The following is a 17,604-nucleotide window of genomic DNA, read 5'->3' on the forward strand; positions in this document are numbered from 1 at the left end:
AGTTCAGAACTTTAATGTTTCGGCTTTACTCATGCACATCAGATTAAATCAAAACAGAATTTTACATACAATGTTCCAACTCTCTAAACCGGATGAATGTCTACAATGTTCCTATTAAATGTTCTCCTGAATGCAGATAACCCGTCATGTCTTCTTACTGTTGTTATGTAATGTTAGCATGGGAGGCAGGTGTGCTGTACCTGTGGTGATGCGATGCAAAGGAAGAGTCACATAGGTGAGATGAGAATACAGCAGGAAATAATCGTCTTTTCTGTTCAGCTTTAGCCAAGAACCCACCAGTGATCGACCAGTCCCGGACAGCGATCGGGAACGCAGGTTTGTTGTGTTGCACATGTCTGAGGGGGAGGAATTCAGTCCCTTCAACTTCACTTTGTTTAAAAAATAATGGGTGAAATAAATGTGTCACAAATGTAGCAAAAAGCAACCGTAAATGACCAGATCCTCTTGTCTTAACAGGTGGGCATCATGGGAACTACACTCCAATGGTTTGAGGTCCCACCTTATAGGTAGATCCTTAATGGAATAGTTCATGTGGTGTATGACTTTTCTATTCTGCTGAACACAAACAAAGATCTCAGCTCTGTAGGTCCATACAATCCAAGTGAATGGTGACCAACATTTTTAAGCAAAAAAACACATTAAGGCCGTGTTAAAGTACTCCAGAAGACATGGATTAAAACACTGTAGTCTTATGAAGTGATCGAATCGGGTTTGGATGAGAACAGACCAAATGATATCTCCTTTTTCACCGAACATCTTACCATTGCGGTCTCTAGCCACGATCATGAGATCAAGCTCGATTACACTTCTTGATGCATGTGTCAAGCACTAAATGGCTTGAAATTATGATTGCAAAGGAGACTGCTGATGTCAGAATTTATAGTGAAAGAGGAGTTATATTTTGGTCTGGTTTAATCCATGTCTTCTGAAGTGATCCAATAATTTTTGGGTGAAACACTTGAGTCTTGTGGATTACTTTTATGCTGCCTTTAAGTGCTTTTTGGAGCATCAAAGTTTTGGTCACCATTCACTTTCATTGTACTGACCTACAGAGCTGAGATATTCTTCTAAACATCTTTGTGTTCTGAAAAATAAAGAAAGTTATACATATCTAGGATGGAATGAGTAAATGAAGAGATCATTTTCATCTTTGGTTGAGCTATTCCTTTAAGGGTATCTTGGAGGGAAGTGTCTAAGTCACATCAGTTAAGCACTGGTTCAGTCCTCAGACCCTTCTCACTGTACACAACCTTGCTGCCACCTACCATCCAGTCACATGTGTTTCCTACCACTGCTACACCAATGACACCTTTCTGTACTTATTGTTCTCAATGGACAACCACACAATGGCTGCATGGATCTCAGCTGGCATAATGGGCACCTTTGCCTGGATGAAAGAATATCACCTCCACCTCATTTAACCAACATCAATGATAATACTATATAGCATTCTACAACATTAGACACTTCCTATCATGCTGCACAACTCATTGTCCAGGCTCTTGTCATCTCTAGACTGGACTACTGCAATGCTCTGAGCTGCCCTTCCTATATGTGCTTTCAAACTTCTGCAAATGATCCAGAACAAAAAAACCAAAGACAGCGCAGGTAGTTACAGGTATAGAACAGTCACTGGTTCAGCACCCTTTTACTTCCACTCACTTTGTCTAATTTTACACGCACAAAGCACACACGCACACACGCACGCACACACGCACACACACGCACGTCAAGTACGTTTCCATTATATTCCCATTTGCTTCCACTGACTTGCCTTGCTTTTATATTGAGCTGATAATACTGTGACAATTCATGTGTGTGTGTGTGTGTGTGTGTGTGCGCATGTTTTGTGTGGGTGCGTGTGGGTTTGCGTCAATACCTTCATCATCTTCCTCTCTAAAGAACTCCTCGCTGTCATTTGCAGAGTGTGATTTCTTCATCTCAGCGTTTCGGTTTCGGGGCACTTTGCGGCGCAGTGATGGTGAGAAGAAGGAGGGTCTGTTTCTCTCTGGGGTCGGGGGGGTGCTGAAAGATGTCACCTGTGAGGAAAACATCTGTATATTTTAATCTAAATTTATTTCAACTGAATGTTTCGAACTCAATACAAGTGAAACTCAATCAACAGAATTTGTGGCATAATGTCCATTACTGCAGAAATGAATTTTTATCATGTTGTGTAAAGAAAAGCTTCCAGAGGATTTAAAACACAACTGTGAGGCTCATTTATTTTGTTAAAACAAGAATTATTTAGAAAACCCTGCTCATTATTTGAGCTGTAAAATGTCTAATATCCATTTTGAGGTGGGACTCCTGTTCTAACAGACGAACTGGTTATGTGTTCCTGTAAACCAGCCGCAGCCCGTGCATTTCTAGGCCTTCAGTGCGGTTCAAGCCATTAAAAAAAAAACAGTATAACAATGAATAAGACGGCGTATGCCCATCATATATTATGTGGCAGTCAATTGACATTTTAAAACACGTCCACACAACAGTTGTCACACTTTGTTTGTAAGCATCGAGGAATAAATTCTGATGGGATAAACCTTAAATTTTTCATTTTGCTAATTCATTTCTAGATGAATTATGAGTGGAATGCGATTGAAATACAATGCATAAAGGTCAATGAGAATGAAAGGATGAAAAGATTTATTTATTAGGCATGTTACGTCAGCAGAGAAGACTTTGCTGGCCCTGAGAAATCGCCACGGCTGTAAACACATTATTGTTTTAACGGAAATTAGGCCACAAATGCTACTGATAGCACTTATATTGAAGAAGAAACTTTCGTTTTACAAGTTAAGACGTCAAGTGATTGTAATGAACTGAAGAATGGGGAACAGATCATAGGTTCTCCTGACCCTCTCGTGGAGTGGGGAATCTTGGTCTTCTTCAGTGCCACAGGGCGAGGTGTCTCCAGTGGGCACTCGACTCACAGCCATCTCAGCGTGACCTTTGCCCTGAGGACCTTTCATCCGCACAAACTCCATGTTGTTGTACTTGTAGAAGCCGAAAGACATGCGCTGCGCCATCTTAGCTGCCACGCTTACCTTAAAAGATACAAGTAGACACCATGACATAAAAACAAATGAGTTCTTTGGACCCGTCTCAGGACTGTAAAGGAAGTGTAATGGAATCGTACCCGGTTGTCATAGACTTTCTTGAGGGCTTCGTATCGGATGGACCCCTGGAAGATAACGCCCTGGAACGTGTTGCTCTTGTCACTGGCCACCAGCTCCACACAAACCATTTCACCTTCTCCAACAGTCATATCACTGAACACCTACCAAACACACACAACCACATTTCTTAGATTTAGATTAGGTCAGATGTCCATTAGAACCTCCTCAAATCCTGCTGGGACCAGGAACATATCAAATACCAAGATATTCTCAAATGCATGTTATTTTTTCAATTAAAATGTTCACTCAAATTGTTATGCTGATCAAATAATAATCAATTAAGTTGTGTTAAATATATTAAATTAGAAAAGATAACGGATGCATTTTGACTAATGCTCAGAGATGGGTTGTGATATTCATTCAAATATTGTGGCAGGGCAGAGGGTGGAGCCGGGTCGTAATTATACACACCCGGTCCCTTATCAGGCTAATCAAGCCTCTGAGAGGAATAAAGGCCGAGAGTGATACGTAGTAGAGTTCTCGGCACTACCGTCCAACCCAAGCTGCCTGGAAGCGGATGACGGATGCCGACCGCGAGGGGAGAAGGGGATCCTAACGACCACCTAGAGCGGTCAGGGCCGCTGCCAGGGGTGGAGGAGTCCCCTACCAGCCGGCGAAACGTGCCAGGGTCTGAGACTGATGACTACGAGCGTAGAAGGGCTCGCTGCCGACCGCCTGGAGCGGGAGAACTGCTGCCAGCGGGCGGGGGAGACCCCTTCTGTTCCCCAAGAATGTGGCGGGGCGTTCCGTCCGCAAGGGGCTGGAGGTCTGCCTCCGATCCGCCCGGAGACGCGTGCCTGACGTCCGTTAGAGGGTGGAGGAGTGGCCGAGGAACAAGCTACGGTGTATCGGAGAACTGGCGAGTAAGTGTTTTATCTCTCTCTCCTCTCTCTCTCTCACTGCCGCTCTGTGTTGGCCTTTTCCCTCTCATTTAAATTTTACAGTGTTTTTTGGGGGGGTACTACACTGTTACAGGAAGTACCCCTCCTATTTAATTATTTCTGTTTCCCTCCCCTTGTCCCCTCCCTCATCCAGGTAGACGGGGATGACCTGCCGGCAGACGGGGCAAAAGGCACGCCCCTCCCCAGGGAAAGGGGGGGGGGGGTGTACGTCATCCCGGGGCCTCTCCTGCCTGAGAGAACGAGGGAGGAATGTGGCAGGGTGGAGGGCGGGGCCGGCACGTGATTATACACACCCGGTCCCTTTTCAGACAAATTAAGCCTGCGGGAGAGAGATTGTTGGCGGTCCGGCGTGGTGCTGGCCACCCACCCCCTTGTGTACCGTTCCGGCCTTCATAGGTGCTCGCTAACAGCACTTGCCCCTACAGTCTGTTAAGGCTAAATGGGGGATCTTTGTCTTTGTGTGTGTTTGTCTTTTAAGTTTATCATTCAAAATATTTGTATCATCAAGCCTGTTCTCGCCGCCTCCTTTACATTGAACTTCCTTATGCAAACCACAAAAGATATTTGTAAAGAAGTAATTTGAAATGATATGAGGGTGAGCAAATCCTTTATTGTTTGTCAGGGTGGGTCAAGTGAACTAAATATTGAAAAGGTACTGATGGCCTCTGTTGCAGAGTGGTTCAGTGTAGGATTTTATCTAAAGATCGGAGAAAGAGCCAGACCTTCAAATGTACATATTGAAGTCTTAAAGATACAGTCTAAGTGAGGGTGGAAAATGGTCATGAAAAACTAAAATATTAGTTTTATGGCCACTTTAAGAGGTTTTAGTCTGTGCTTGTCTAGAAAAACCAAAAGTGAATGCACATAAACCCATCCAACCTGTCTGCACAAACATTTAATCAATGCTGACCTTTTCACGTCAAATATAGGTGTACTTCATTTGATTTCCTATTGCAAGAGGACAGATATTTGGGCACATGATTTATAGCTATGTTCTGGTCCCACTTTATATTAAGTGTCTTTAACTGCTATGTACCAACTACACGTTGTTCTGCAAAATCATCATAAGATTTACATTTGCTGCTACTGAGGCTGAAGTATGGGTGGTGTTAGGATTAGGGGGTAAGATAAACAGGGTAAATATACAGCTGTAAGTACTTTGGTTGTAATGTTTTGACCCATTATATTCACCCACAGGTGAAGTGAATAACATTGATCATCTCCTAATAAAGGCCTCATGTCATGGTCTGGGTAGTTTGGATGGTAAGTGAACAATCAGTTCTCGTAGTAAACATGTTGAATGCAGGAGAAAAGATCTGAGCGACTTTGACAAGGGTCAAATTGTTATAGTCAGAAGACCGGCTCAGAACATCTCTGAAACAGCAAGACTTGTGGGGTAGTCCCGGTCAGCAGTCGTGAGTACCTACTGACAGTGGTCCGAGGACGGACAAACCACAAACTGGTGATGGTGTTGGGCACCCAAGGTTCATCAGTGCACGAGGGCAATGAAAGCTATCCCGTCTGGTCTGAACAGACAGATGATCTACTGTGGCACAAGTCGGAATAATCGGAATATGTAATGAATACAGAAAGTTCGAAAGTTCTAACAAGTATGTATAAATATACAAATATAGATTCCAGGTTTTATTTATTTCCGCACAAGAAAACATGCAAGTATGAACAGCAGTAGCCAGAAAACACCTATTACAAGTTTTATCTGTGCCTGAGAAAAGCTTACTTCATTTGACCTTTGTAAAATAAATGGAAAACCTTAAATTGAATCAGACTTAGTCTGGCACAGGATGATGTAGAATTAACCCTGCCAGCAACATCCTCACACCAATCCTGGTCCAGACTAGTTCCATCTGACATTGATTGGTGGACTGAGAGGAAGGTGGCAGTACATGCGAAATAAACAAATTGTATTAAATGGACACCGAACCATGTTTCTGAATTATACACTTTTATATAAAGAAGGTTTCAGACAATTTTGGAAAAAAGGACAATAGGAGCAAGCAAAATTATAAACTTGAAATTAACGAAAAAAATTAGAATCTGAAACTTCCCAACAAGGTCAGAAAAAGATGCAAAACCCTTTCAACATAAAGATCTGAAAAGTTTGCTTACATTCTGTGGAAAAACAGATGCCTTGCAGAGTCAAGTATTGAGGGAACAAACATAGAGAGCCATGTTGTCCGAATGGTTTCCATATATTGAGAGTAGAAAGTACAACCATTTTTTGGGTGAATTTGAGTAGACAGAGGGGAACAAACCAAGGCAGAAAGTGAAGATGAAGAACAATACTGCACCTCTACCCTACACCAGTCTGTATCAGGACAAGTATACCAACAAGAAATTTTGCTAATATTAGCTGCCCAGTAATAAGGTCATCTGGAGGATGCATACTTCCAAACGAGACACAGTGCTTATCGTCATGATTAACACAAGGTAACGATTGGGGTAAATTCTGTCATGCGACACTATATTTTTGGTTTTCCATGACATTTGAAGTATCGACATAGAGTTTATGCGCTACAGTTAAACGGAAAAATATTATGTCGAAGCTTTCAGCAATAATTAGCATTTCCATCAGCTTTATTTTGATGCGGCAAAACTTTTTTCCCAAAAAATCCTTGGATGGAAACATAGTCAGTGACGGTTACCTCCTCGAAGTTGTCGATCATGAAGAATATGTTTGGGTAGCTCATTTTGGACTCTTCTCCTTTGCTGTCCATGGGGTGTTTGCTTGGAGAGGCAAAAACTTGCTGAAAAATAAAGTGTGAAGTGTTTCTGCATCAAACACAGCTACTCTAAAATCTGATGAGCCACATTCATTGCTGAGACACACACACACACACACACACACTAATCATAATTAACTATATTACTTGGAAAAATAATTAATTATTTATACCATTTACATTTTTATTGAAAATTGCCTGGGTTAACACCCTTTACCGTGGTAAAATCAGGTCTTTCATGCTAACGATAATCCAAAAGGTGGATCCATTAATATTTTATTCATTATATTTTTAGTCAAATTGTTTTAAAGGGATAGTGATAGAACTCACCATTTCTATGCACATAAAATGAGATAAATGTTCAGCCTCAGTCACTATTCACTTTCACTGCATATTTTCCATAAAATGAAAGTGAATGTTGACTGAGGCAGCCAGTTCCTATAACATCTCCTTTTGTATTCCACAGAAGCATGTCAAACTGGTTTGGAAAGACATATGGATGAGTAAATAATGAGAGAATTTGTATTTGGGGTGAACTATCCATTAAATATTAAAATATTAATAACAGTAAACGTGAATTGCGTGCACACTTCCCCTTCTTGAGCAACAGTGATAAATGGGAACTGTTGTGTTACCTGTGATTTCTTCTTGTGGATGTGAATGTCTCCTGCATCTGAGCGTGTGCAAACTGCGCATGTGACCACATAGTCCAGCTGGGAGAAAAAGACTTCATAAATACTACATACAAACTACGTCACAAAATATGTTAAAACCTCAATGATGCAGAAAGATAGTCTTGCACTGTATTTGTTTTCCGGTATAAACATCATAAGATATAAAGGCTATATACAGAGAATATACAGTATCTTTAATACTACTGAATGTTGTTTCGTTTGAACCATCTAAGCTCTGAGTTTTTAAAGATTTCTTGTTTCAGTGGCATACCCAAAATTAAAGGTGTATAACGTGGCATAAAAAGGGTGAACTGTTCAGTATTATATATTAAAAACAAATACTTTTCAATTTTTTTTAAATAATATATATTATGGAAAAACTCAGACTCTCAGGTTATGAAACTGCTGAAAAATCATAAGCTCCAAACTGCTTTTGTTTTATTCCCAATCATGTCACCCGTATCGGAGTAAAATTTTGAGTGGATAGGACAAAGCAAATCAAAAGTTATAGCATTACAACAATAATTTATCTGTCCAAAAGTCTCTTCAAACAAATAAACAATAGTTGAACATAAGAACTAATTACACAACAATGACTAAATGTATTTTCTCTCTACAAAGAGTTCCATTCTGTGTCATTTGAGTCATCATTGTGTCTGTGTCATGTACTTGGCTCCATCTCCTGGTGGCCATATGTAATAAAGAGTGAATGATCCTCTCTGCCTAGATTTGGATGACTTCCACCTCTGGCAGCAATCATCTAAATCCTAATGTGATTGGTTTAGTGTTCCAATGACGCTGTACAACATAGTACATCATTTCCGAAGTTATCTGATCCAGGAAAGATAACTTAATTTTAACCAGATAGCACATTATGTGCTATGTGCACAATGTGCTTTGTGTGGATTATCTAATAATCTATGCATCTGATTACATGTGAAGTACATGTGTTTGGGCTTGTTTTAAAGATAATCGCCTCCTCGAAGTAATGGTATGTGACATTTTATGTTCCGTTTATTTTTCTTGAAGTTATAAGCAAAAACGTGGCATACAAGCAACACTTGTTTACAAGTAACAAGTATGTCAACGATATATACTTAAATATTACTCGCTATATTTTTTCTGTGAGTAAAACATATTTTACTCTTTGAGAGCATTCCAACAACATATGAAACATGGCTATTTGATCAGTTTGATGTTTTTACTGATTACAATTAAATGTGCAGTTCAAAAATATTAATCGATCAAGGAATACTTCAGATTTGTCAGCAGATTTCAAAGCACTTGTTCAGCTTTGGTCATAATGCCTTCATGCATTAGAAAGTACAACTTCTAAGCTTTAGATGGATACCTATTTTGTGTTGGTCAAGTCTATAGCTATTAATCATTTTATAATATATTTTTTCTCTGCGGGCCCATCCTAGCTTCAAAAGTCAAGTAGACCGATCATCCACAACATTAAAACTACTAGCCTAATATTGTGTAGGTGCCCCTCGTGCCGCCAAAACAGAGCCAACCTGTATTCTTCTCATCACAATTGTACAGAGCGGTTATCTGAGTTACTGTAGACTTTATCAGTTCAAACCAGTCTGACCATTCTCTGTTGACCTCCCATCAACAAGAACTGCTCACTGAAAGTTTTTTGTTTTGGGCACAATTCTGAGTATATTTTAGAGACTGTTGTGTGTGAAAATCCCAGAAATACTCAAACCAGCCCGTCTGACACCAACAATCATCCATGCGATTATCTAATCAGCCAATCATATGGCAGCAATGCAGTGCATAAAATCATGCAGATATGGGTCAGGAGCTTCAGTTAATGTTCACATCAACTATCAGAATGGAGAAAAATGTCTCAGTGATTTGGAGCGTGGCATGATTGTTGGTGTCAGACGGGCTGGTTTGAGTATTTCTGGGATTTTCACACACAACAGTCTCTAGAATTTACTCAGCATTTCTGTGGATGGAAATGTCTTTTTGATGAGAGAGGTCAACAGAGAATGGTCAGACCGGTTTGAACTGATAAAGTCTACAGTAACTCAGATAACCGCTCTGTACAATTGTGATGAGAAGAATATCGTCTCAGAATAGCATTCTGGTTGGCGCTGTTTTGGCAGGATGAGGGGGACCTAAATAATATTAGGCAGGTGGTTTTAATGTTGGGCTGATCAGTGTATAAGCAAGTAAAAAAAGACAAAATACACATATTTTCGAGATACATTGTTAATATACTCTGAAAATAATTCTAAACGTAGTGTTGCTTCTCAATAAATCTTTCTTGTTTAAAGGATTTTTTGACATTTATACTGGAAAAATGCTGTTTTTTTTTTTCTTTTATTTAAAGCTGGCCAAAACTGCACCACCAAAATAATTTGTATAATGAAAGAACAGTGGTTCCCAAACCTTTTACAGTGGCGTAAGATAGGCCAGTATTGTGAGCCACTCTTCATCTGTGCAAGCAGTGACACAATTCAAAAGCATGGTTGATAAAAAAAAAAAAAAAAAAAAAAGTTCATCCCTCAATTCAAACAGTTGAGTTGGTACATTTCCCCTGGACAACCATCGCACGTCAGTATGGAGTAGCAGTGTGACGTGGTCGCTGCCCATTTCACTGCACAATGTCGTAAACAAACAGGAATTCAAGGGCCTTGCTTTAACAAAGTTAACAATTCTCACAGCACTGTCTAAAACTTCCTTCAGATGGTCAGGCATTCCCGTGGTGGCCAGCACCTCTCTGTGGATGCTGCAGTGTACCCAAGCCGCACAGGGCGCAACTGCTTGCACGTGTTTTACCACTCCACTACGCTTCCCTGTTATGGCTTTCACTCCATCAGTACAGATGCCCACAGTTTGTCCACTAAAGTCCATAGTTACAAAGCTAAGACATTAAAAATGTCCTCCCCAATTGCCCTGCCTTCCAACGGTCTGCAGAAAAGTACATCTTCCATAATTGAACCTTCATGAACGTACCTGACATATACCAGCAGTTAAGCTAAACCAGCTACATCAGTTCATTTTTTACAATATGTAAAGAGTTGAATTCACTGACTTCTATGCGAATCAATAGCGGTTTTAAAACTACTTCTGCCATATCAGTGATTTGATGTAAAACAGTGCTGTCTGACCATGGCATCATTATGAGAGAGCACTTTTGCACATATAACACACTGTGGCTGGGGATTTTCTTCACTGAAAATGTATGTAAAGCCCAAAGAAATATATTTCTCATCATATCTGCCCCTCTATGATGGTCTTTCTGCAAATTGCTGGTGAATATGAGGTGGCATTTTATCTTTGGATACGTCGCTGTGTGTATCAGTATGAACTGGGCTAGTAGCAGTGGGTGCACTCGCGCTTGCTACTGATGCGCTGTTAGAGGGACCTGGGGTACTGCTGTCAGAGGACTGTGGATCAGCAGCGAGGTTCTTTCTGTGGTTGCAGGCCGAATTCTTTGTAGACATTTATCCATTTTAATCTTACTAGCCATTACTTTGCTTCATCACATAGCTGTGTGCGGCCGATAAATGACATGCAGTAAGATGCGCACTTACGCATGATGCTTGAGTGGATGCAGTTTGGACAACAAAAGATGGGGTAATTTGATTGGATGTCATGTATTTGACCTTAACGCCATTACCATTTTGCTGTTTGTACACTAGAGGAGGCTCAAATTTATTTTTTGCCTTTGAGAAATACATGAACTTGATTTGAACGTTTTAGAGTGAGGTGGAATTAAATGAATGGTAAATCTCAGCATTTATTCATGTACCCCCTCTGTCCCCCATTGCTTACTCCCATGGGAACGCATACCCCAGTTTGGGAACCACTGGCTTCAATAAATGTTTGCACATTACATGTAAACATACCTGTCAACATTTGGGTACCAAAATCCTGGAGACCTCCGAGGGGGAGGGGTCTTTGGCGTGGGCATTGTCGATATGGCTATGAGATATGAAATGTAATTCTTCCGTCCAGCTGTTAAATTTACATGTATATTTAGTTTTTTTATCGCCAGAGTACCACATGAGTATTCTCCTCCGATCTATCAATGATGCTTGATTCAACTTCTTGTGTCTACACCCTGTGCAGATATCAACAGAGCAACTGGGATGTAGGTTGCCAGGTTGAGGTCACAAATGGGTTGAAATTTGAATGATGTGTCGACTGTGCGAGTAGGATGCGTTTGATACAAGATCTGGCAACTGGACAACCTTGGAATAATATATTGATGTGATTACTCATATAATATGGTTTGGGCCATACAAATTACGGGAGTTTACTGGGAGAACTAACAAAACCGTGAGATGGGTGTGAAATACGGGAGACTACCAGGAAAAACTGGAATGTTGACAGGTATGTATGTAAATCTCTTGAACGTGTCTGCTCATTAAATTTGAAGTTGAAGTTACTTTCTGCAGGATAAGGTTGAGATACACGCTCTCCTCCCAGTCAATATCGGGATCACCCAGTCCAGGAAGCTTTTTTGAATCTCGTCTGTAAACTTCAACCTCCACCTAAACAAACAGAACAGTCAAAGCTGACTAATATACATGCATCAATGTCATGCTCACTTTCACAATCTCCATTTCTCAACCTGAGATAAGGGCCTAGATTTTTCTGTCAGCATTTTCATTCATCTCAATGGCAGTTCTTTTGGCTGGTGTGAGTACATGGGCACTCTGGCCAATTTTTGTTTAATTTAGCTTATCATCTGACCTGTAAATGTCATGTGACTAATCACTCAGGATTAGATATTAAATTAGATAGGATAATATTAGACACATAATATAATATTAGATACATAATATAATGTATAATATTGGATTACAATGCAATTTAACACAATGTACACTACCAATCAAACGTTTGGACACAGCTGAATTATTTAAAAACCCAATGATCTAAGTGTTTATGCTTAAATGTTAGGACTAACATACCTAGATAATGTGACTGCAGCTCGGCTTAATATTGTGTGCATGTTAAATATGATGCCCATAATAATGTATTATGGACATGACAATTACAGGCGCTTTAAATCAGATCATAAGGATATCAATGGGAGAATCAAACATTTTGGATGGTTTAGGTTGTTTATCCATGCCCATTTTTGTCACGTCCATACCTCCAGTACATTTCTCATATCCCCCAAAAAACTTGTCAAGACTGAAACTGTTCTGATATCAGGACTTGTATCTTCAAGAGTTTTTGATATACAAAGAGTTTGATAAACTGGTAATTAGTGGTGGTGGCGGCGTCGTGGGCTAAAGCACATAACTGTTAATCAGAAGGTTGCTGGTTTGAACCCCACAGCCACCACCATTGTGTCCTTGAGTAAGACACTTAACTCCAGATTGCTCCGGGGGGATTGTCCCTGTTATAAGTGCACTGTAAGTCGCTTTGGATAAAAGCGTCTGCCAAATGCATAAATATAAATGTAATTAGAAGGGTATAACAGGGCTAAAAGCACCCCTTACATTTATTTTTCATTTTTTCTTCTTGGTAAGTGCATCAAGACTAAAAAAAATAAATACATTCTTCTTTACTGAATACTGATGGAGCAGCATAATTTGTCTGAAAAGAGTTATCTGAGTTACTGTAGACTTTATCAGTTCAAACCAGTCTGACCATTCTCTGTTGACCTCCCATCAACAAGTGTTTCATACACAGAACTGTCGCTCACTGGATGTTTTTGGCACCATTCTGAGTAAATTCTAGAGACTGTTGTGTGTGAAAATCCCAGAAATACTCAAACCAGCCCGTCTGACACCAACAATAGTCAGCCAATAGTGTTGGAAATTTCTCGAATCTCTACAATTTACTCATCAACAAGGTGTTTCCATCCACAGAACTGCTGAGAGGTCAACAGAGAATGGTCAGACTGGTTTGAACTGCTAAAGTCTACAGTAACTCAGATAACCGCTCTGTACAATTGTGGTGAGAAGAATATCGTAATGCTGTTCTGAGATACGGGTTGATGCAGTTTTGGCAGCACGAGGGGACCTACTCAATATTAGGCAGGTGGTTTTAATGTTGTGGCTGATCGGTATATATATATATATGTGTATATATATATATATATATATAGTGTATATATATATATATATATATATATATATATATATATATATATATATATATATATATATATATATATATATACATATACACAGTGCATCCAGAAATTATTCAGACCCCTTAATTTGTTTCACATTTTGTTATGTTGCAGCCTTATGCTAAAATACTTGAAATTATTTATATTTTTCACATCAATCTACACCATACTAGGGATGTGCCCGAAACCAAACACCTTATTCGGAAAGGCACGAATAATGACTTCATACATCATAAAACGACATTGAAAAATGTACATTTTGAATTCATGAATCTGTGCAGCCAATATTTCTAATGTGTAAACCTTATGAATGAAAATGCACACGTTGTGTTTTCAGATCAGATGGCCGCTCCATTTGCGGTCTCTGTTAATGTATCACACGATTCACACGTGATACTCACGTATTTAAATAAAGCCTAAACATGAGCGCGATGTTAAATTGCTGACCTGAAGTGATCTATATAATCTATTCAGAATATTCTTGCTCATGTAAAACAAAGTCACTGAAACTTGCTGTTTTTTTTCTTGTTCCTCTTTAAACTGTGCTAAATTTGAGAAAGTTAAGTGTTCTTGAGCTCTGAAAAGGTGCTGTATAATTGTATCTATTTTTTAGGATTTTATAACATTAATTTTAACATTCCCTTACATTTGGATGGAATCTGAAATCTTAGAGAGTAAAGATAATCAACAATTGGATATATTGGCTGAAAGAAAATAGGAGAAACTGAAATTACATCCATAATAAAAGTAACAAATATTATAAGAAAAAAAGGACAGAAAAGACATAAATTGTGGTAACAATACAATATGTTGCAAAATAAAGTTAGCTTTTACAGTAATACAGCCTTTTATGTAATTCAATAAACAATATAGTTGTAAATGTATTACTCAGCCGGTAGATTGGGTACCATGTCCGCCTTTCAGTTTTAGCTTCTTATATCACCTTTTTAACATCACCTTCCTTCTCTTCTTCCCTTCTCTCCTCAACTACAGCCGTGGCCAGAAGTATTGGCAGTGACATAAATGTTGTTTAACAAAGTTTGCTGCTTCAGTATTTTTTCCCCACATGTTTCTATGGTATTCTGGAAAACAATGATAAGAGTTTCATGAGTTTTAAAGGCTTTTATTTGCAAAAACATTCAATATATGCAAGGAGTCAATATTTACAGCATTGACCCTTGTTCTTCATAACCTCTGCAATTCACTCTGGCATGCTGGATATCAGCTTCTGGGCCAAAACCTGACTGATGGTGATCCATTCTTGCCTTATTAGTGCTCGGAGTTCATCACAATTTGTGGGCTTCTGTTTGTCCACTCGCCTTTTGAGGATTGACCACAGGTTCTCTATGGGATTAAGATCCGGGAAGTTGCCTGGCCACGGATCCAAAATCTCAATGTAATGATATCTGAGCCACTTCATTATTACTCTTGCCCTTGTGACATGGTGCCCCATCATGCTGGAAAATGCACGGATCATCACCAAATTGCTCCTGGATCGTTGGGACAAATTGCTCTTGCAGGATGTTTTAATACCATTCTTTATTCATGGCAGTGGTTTTGGGCAAAATTGTGAGAGTGCCCACTCCCTTGGATGAAAAGCAACCCCACACATGGATGGTCTCAGGATGCTTCACTGTTGGCACAACACAGGACTCATGGTAGAGTTCACTTTTTCTTCTCCGGACTATCGATATTCCAGATGTATCAAACAGTCGGAAGGGGGCTTCATCAGAGAAAATAACTTTGCTGTCCAATCCTTGTACTTCCTGCAGAATTTCTTGGAGATAAGTGGCTTCTTCGCTGCCCTTCTTGACACCAGGCCATTGTCCAAAAGTCTTCGCCTCACAGTGCATGCAGATGCCCTCACACCAACCTGCTGCCAATATTGAGCTCTGCACTGGTGGTGACACGATTCTGTATCTGACTCCTCAGGAGGAGACGGTCCTGACGCTTGCTGGACACTCTGGGATGTCCTGAAGCCTTCTTCACTGCAGTTGAACCTCTCTCCTTGAAGTTCTTGATGATCTGGTAAATGGTTCTCAGGTGCAATATTCTTTGCAGCAATTTCCTTGCATGTGAGGCCATTTTGATGCAATGTGATGATGGCTGCACGTCTTTCTTTAGAGGTAACCATTGCGAACAAGAATACAATGATTGGAAGCACTTTTTCCCTCCTTTTATAGCAATCAGTCTGCTCTTATAATCCAATCAGAATGATCGAGTGATGTCACCTGACTAGTGCTCGTTCACACTTTCACAGGTGCTGCTGATATGATTAGTGAAATTATGTTAGCTGGTCATTTTGTGCCAGGGCCAAAAATTTCATTCATTATTACTTTCGTAATCCTATTTCTCAAGATTTCCCAACTCTTCTTAATTATCATAATTTCTACTAGGTCTGATCTTAGTGGATCATTTTCCCATAACTTGACAAATTTCTCAGACTGTAACCGAAGATTCATTGTTAAACTCTCCATCATGTAGATTTCGTACACTATTCCCAGCCAATCATTAATTTCCGATATTTCAGGTTGAAACCATTTTCTGGTTTTAGCTTTTTGCAAGCTATCAACAGAATCCTCATCAAATATTTATCAGATTTGTCTTCTAATTTAGGATTTGTAAGACCAATGTATAGAGTTAAAAACTAAATTGATGGGTACCTTGAATATACTCTCTAAACTCTAATGGATTTCTTGCCAATTTTTCTGAACTTTAGAGCATTCCCAGAATATATGGCTATGATTGGCTTCATTCGAGCTGCACATTCTCCAGCAGATTGCGTTTTTGCTTTGATATCTCTTCTGCTCAGGTGAGGAAAAATCTAGTCATATTTTTCAAACCAAATTCTCTCCAGGTTGAGAAATGTGTCGTCTTCCACTGTGATTTAAGAATACTTTTCCAATCTTCCTCTAGGATTTCAAGATATTATTAGTTTTTTACTACATAGTGTATTTTCTAATTTACTGTCTTGAAGACTTTTATAGAATTTTGTAATGATTTTAGTCATGTCACCCACTTTATACATTGAAATAAACATTGTAAGAAAACAATTGTTTACCTTTTCATTATAGTCCCTAATAATATTATTAATTTTATGTCTTATTTATAAGTACCTATAAAAATCTTGATTACATAACAAGTATTCTCGTTTGAGTGTCTCGAAATCCAACACTTTTCCTTTATGTAAAAGTACAGTATGCTGTGAGACCTCATTTAGTCCAAATTTTAAAGCTACCATCTATAGTATTTGGAGCAAATGTTGAATCGTAAACGGGCCATCTCAATATTGATACCAATTCTATCAAATTATTTTTTTTATTTATATCTTGCCAAATCTTTTCTAAGTTACTAGTACACAGATTGAATTACTATATATGTATATATATATATTTTGGTCAAACGATCATCTGCCATTATAGATTGTATTGGAGGTCTTCTTAAGGTTAGCATTTTCTATTTCTTTCCATCTGGCTTTAAAATCTGGATTGCATAGACATAATAAAGACCGTAATTGGGCCGCACGATAATAATCCTCTAAACATGGCAAGGCAAAGCCACCTTTTTAAATTTAACATTATTTTTATTGCATCTATTATTATTTAACTAAATAATGGTGTCCTATCGTAAATATTCTTGATAGACATATGGGACTTTCACCTGTTTCTAGGCTATATTGATTTATTATATTTATTTTAATGCTTTCATTTGTATTTATTATTTACTGCAAAATGTGTGCTTGACATTTCACATTTTGCTTGAAACCTGTTGAAATTCCTTTTCAGACAGATATTAATATCAGAAATACCAGGAGAAACCAAAGTTAACAACATATTCCACAGTTAATGTGTCCAACAAATTCAGCTTCATCTGATAAGAAAAACATTATTAAATAATAATTTAATTAAATAATAATAATAATAATGATTTTTATTATTATGAAAAGGCATTCAAAAGGCATATTTTATTAATAGA

General features: G+C 38.9%; 1 protein-coding gene across 1 annotated transcript in view; it reads right to left on the reverse strand.

The window, feature by feature from the left end:
- The window catches only part of LOC127637207 (uncharacterized protein KIAA0930 homolog), a 33,820-nt gene that overhangs the window by 2,106 nt on the left and 14,110 nt on the right, over positions 1–17,604 (reverse strand). The window contains exons 3-9 of the mRNA XM_052118160.1: positions 11,927–12,031; positions 7,479–7,556; positions 6,766–6,867; positions 3,161–3,301; positions 2,880–3,068; positions 1,901–2,060; positions 201–356 (exon numbers count right to left, since the gene is read on the reverse strand). Coding sequence (XP_051974120.1) covers positions 201–356; positions 1,901–2,060; positions 2,880–3,068; positions 3,161–3,301; positions 6,766–6,867; positions 7,479–7,556; positions 11,927–12,031 — 931 coding nt within the window. The remainder of the gene's footprint in view (positions 1–200; positions 357–1,900; positions 2,061–2,879; positions 3,069–3,160; positions 3,302–6,765; positions 6,868–7,478; positions 7,557–11,926; positions 12,032–17,604) is intronic.

The sequence above is a fragment of the Xyrauchen texanus genome, chromosome 45, assembly GCF_025860055.1.
Source record: "Xyrauchen texanus isolate HMW12.3.18 chromosome 45, RBS_HiC_50CHRs, whole genome shotgun sequence".
Lineage (NCBI taxonomy): Eukaryota > Metazoa > Chordata > Actinopteri > Cypriniformes > Catostomidae > Xyrauchen > Xyrauchen texanus.